We start from the raw sequence: 3,152 nt of genomic DNA, 5'->3' as shown, positions 1-3,152 counted from the left end.
TCAATAGAAGAAATGATACATGAGGGAGCTTTGAAAAAGGATAGAGCATAGAGGTAGAGAGGTCAAAACGGACTTCAGTAAAACCAGGCGACTACCAAAAGAAAGAAAACGAATTTTCCACCCAGATAATCTATTTTTTAAACGAGCCAGAAAACCAAATGCCTCGAATCGTCCCCAATAGGAAGACCCAGATAAAGGAAAGGAATCTTTCCCACTTTACAATATAGAGCCGACGCAGTCTCGTATAACCAAGAATCAGGAATATTAACTCCAACCAATATACATTTGTTGAAATTAACTTTCAAGCCAGACATCGTCTCAAACAACACCAAAACAGCCCCCAAGGCCCGAACATTAGCCCAGCTCTTTTCACCAAGCAGGAGAGTGTCATCAGCAAATTAGAGATGCGTCACTGAGATAGGATCAAACTCGTCCATGTTATACCCCGTAAAAAAGTTACGAGTTACTATAGCCTCCATTAATACATTCAAACCCTCAGCAGCCAAGAGAAAAAGGAAATGAGATAAAGGGTCTCCTTGTCTAAGACCCCTCTCGAGAGGGAATTCGTCAGTTGGACAACCATTGACAAGAACAGAAGCTGTAGTCGTGCCCACACACTCCCTAATCCATTTCCTCCACAAGGTTGGAAACGACATTCTCTCCATGACCTTATTCAGGTACCCCCAATCCACCGAATCATAGGCCTTCTCAAAATCCACTTTGAAAAGCATAAGTTCTTTTTTAGACTTTCGAGCCTCATCCACTACCTCATTAGTAATGAGAATACCATCCAGAATTTGTCTATCCTTAACAAACGCTGTCTGAGACTCTGAGATCACACTACCAATAACAAGACGCAACCTATTAGCCAAAACCTTTGCCAAAATTTTATAAAGGCTTCCAACAAGCGAAATCGGCCTAAAATCATTCAGTCGTTGAGGACTATCAACCTTTGGGATCAGGGCTATGAAAATAGAATTGATGTCCTTCGTCAACTTACCATTCCGATGAAAATCGGAAATAAAGCGCATGACATCACCTCGAAGTTCAACCCAAAAATCCTTTATGAAACCAAAATTTATCCCGTCAAGACCAGGGCTTTTATAACTATCACAGTCCCACACAACTGATTTCACCTCGAGTTCCGTGAAAGGTTTAGTGAGGCCTACTACACTCAAGATGATTCAACCTTTTAAACAAGAGATTATCCACCCCGGGCCTCTCCACATTGGAGGACTTAAAGTGAGATGCAAAATGCAAAAACACAGCCTGCCGAATAGGAGACACGCCCTCCAGAGTAGCCCCACCCACTTGAATCACAGAAATAGCATTCCCCCGGTGACGACCTGCAACAACAGAATGAAAATACTTCGAGTTCGCATCTCCTTAAGCCACAACGGGCGAGACTGTTGCCAGCTGATGCTAACACTCATCCGAGAGAGCGAGTGAATATCCGCTGTGACCCCGTGCAACTCCTCTAACTCATCACCAGACAAGTCCTCCTCCTCCCCCTTCTGGTCTAAAAACGACAGCCTGTCTTTCAAAGAATTAATACGACTAGGCAAGTTTTGAACATGAGTCTTCTGCCAGTCTTTCAAAGCCACCTTTATCATCTTAAACTTTTCCTTAAGCACGTAACCACTCCAGTCATCGATTTGAAACGAATTCCACTTCTCTTTTACAAACAACTTGTACCCAAAAACATTGTGTTTACGTGTCAATGTTACTGGCGTGTCCGCGTCTGTGTTAGTGTTTCATAGGTGATAGATTTTCTAATTTAGAGGTCTGCTGAGCTAAAGATCCCAATATAAAGATCAGATCTCAGTGAGCCAGCCTTAGCTGTGGTTCTTGCCTGAACGAACCCACACACACACAAACTCTACCCCACAACTTCTAATAATTCATTTTCCCAACCTTATAAACCACCTCAATTGTTTGGCTTCATTCATATATGTACTTTTGATATATAGTTTTAAGTTTAAAATTATAAATCTCAAGAAATTTGGAGCCTGCGAAATATGGAGAATAGGTGCTTCACAACCAGCTTCTTTCTCTTTCTTGTCCTCCTTCTCCCTTACTGCTCAAGAGGTGTGTATTTCTTCTAAACTATAACAACATCACATGATTTTGGTCAATTATATGTATGGCTCTAAATTGTGACACAGAATCACAATTACGGCCGCAATATAATTTTTTTTGAAGTTTCTGCAACAACATCGCAATTACAATTGCGACCGCATAGGTTGTATTTTACCTATATGCTTTGAATTTATAATATTTGTAAGTCATCATGTATAGAGGAAGATGAACTATATATTTGTTAGTGGTACTAATTAATTCTAGTTTACAGGGGAATCAGAACCAATATTGCATTCAGAGGTATATGAGATTGATTATAAAGGTCCTGAGACACACTCGTCCGTTCCTCCTCCTCATCATAATCCTCGTTTATTTCCACGAAAAAGCTTAGTCAGATCAGGGAAAGCTTCGGGTAGTTTAATGGGTGGTACTGCTACTCGCGCAACAAATAAGGCAAGTATATTAGTCTTTTTTTCCAAGTTCTATAATGAGAAGTAATTTTGTTCTGCCTGAATATATAAAGACACTCACACCTGGGATTTGAAATGTTGGTTATCATGTTGTGGGAAACTATTCCCTTCTGCCTGACTCTATTGTGGTTGGGTTCTCAAGTAATTGCTATAGGCATTCTAATTTTCTTCTTTACTACTACAGGTTAAGAAAGTCCATGGATAAGGGGAAGCTCTTAAAATATAATGGACTTGTACTTCTTGCTCTCGTAAAGAAATACTTCTGTTGTAGAATGTATAATGAATGAAGAGCTGGGATATTGTTACTTTCATGGTTTGCCTATAATTGTTTTTTTTTATAGTATATGGTTTACCTATAATTGAAAGTGAATTTAAAAGATTGTTATTTCTACACTAAGCATTCACCTAATGGGTTTTTAACTAACTAACTAACTATAACTATCAGTGATGACAAATGTTTAATTACACACATGTTACACACATCACCTCCTGACCTGATGAAATATTTAACATTCTTCTCTCATCTCCAGGAATTTCAATCTTCAAGGACTTTGTTATAATATCACCAACTTGAACATCTAATATGCAAAACCGTCCATGTAA

General features: G+C 39.2%; 1 protein-coding gene across 1 annotated transcript; it reads left to right on the top strand.

Annotated features, from left to right (window-relative positions):
• Positions 1–1,833: 1,833 nt before the first annotated feature.
• Positions 1,834–2,940, top strand: LOC123922865. Its single transcript, XM_045975539.1, has 3 exons — positions 1,834–2,088; positions 2,351–2,532; positions 2,734–2,940. Exons 1-3 carry the CDS (start codon positions 2,019–2,021, stop codon positions 2,752–2,754), a joined length of 273 nt encoding a protein of 90 aa, XP_045831495.1. The 5' UTR covers positions 1,834–2,018; the 3' UTR covers positions 2,755–2,940.
• Positions 2,941–3,152: the final 212 nt, after the last annotated feature.

Source organism: Trifolium pratense, linkage group LG1 (genome assembly GCF_020283565.1).
Source record: "Trifolium pratense cultivar HEN17-A07 linkage group LG1, ARS_RC_1.1, whole genome shotgun sequence".
Classification (NCBI taxonomy): domain Eukaryota; kingdom Viridiplantae; phylum Streptophyta; class Magnoliopsida; order Fabales; family Fabaceae; genus Trifolium; species Trifolium pratense.
This window is presented reverse-complemented; position numbering and strand designations above follow the sequence as displayed.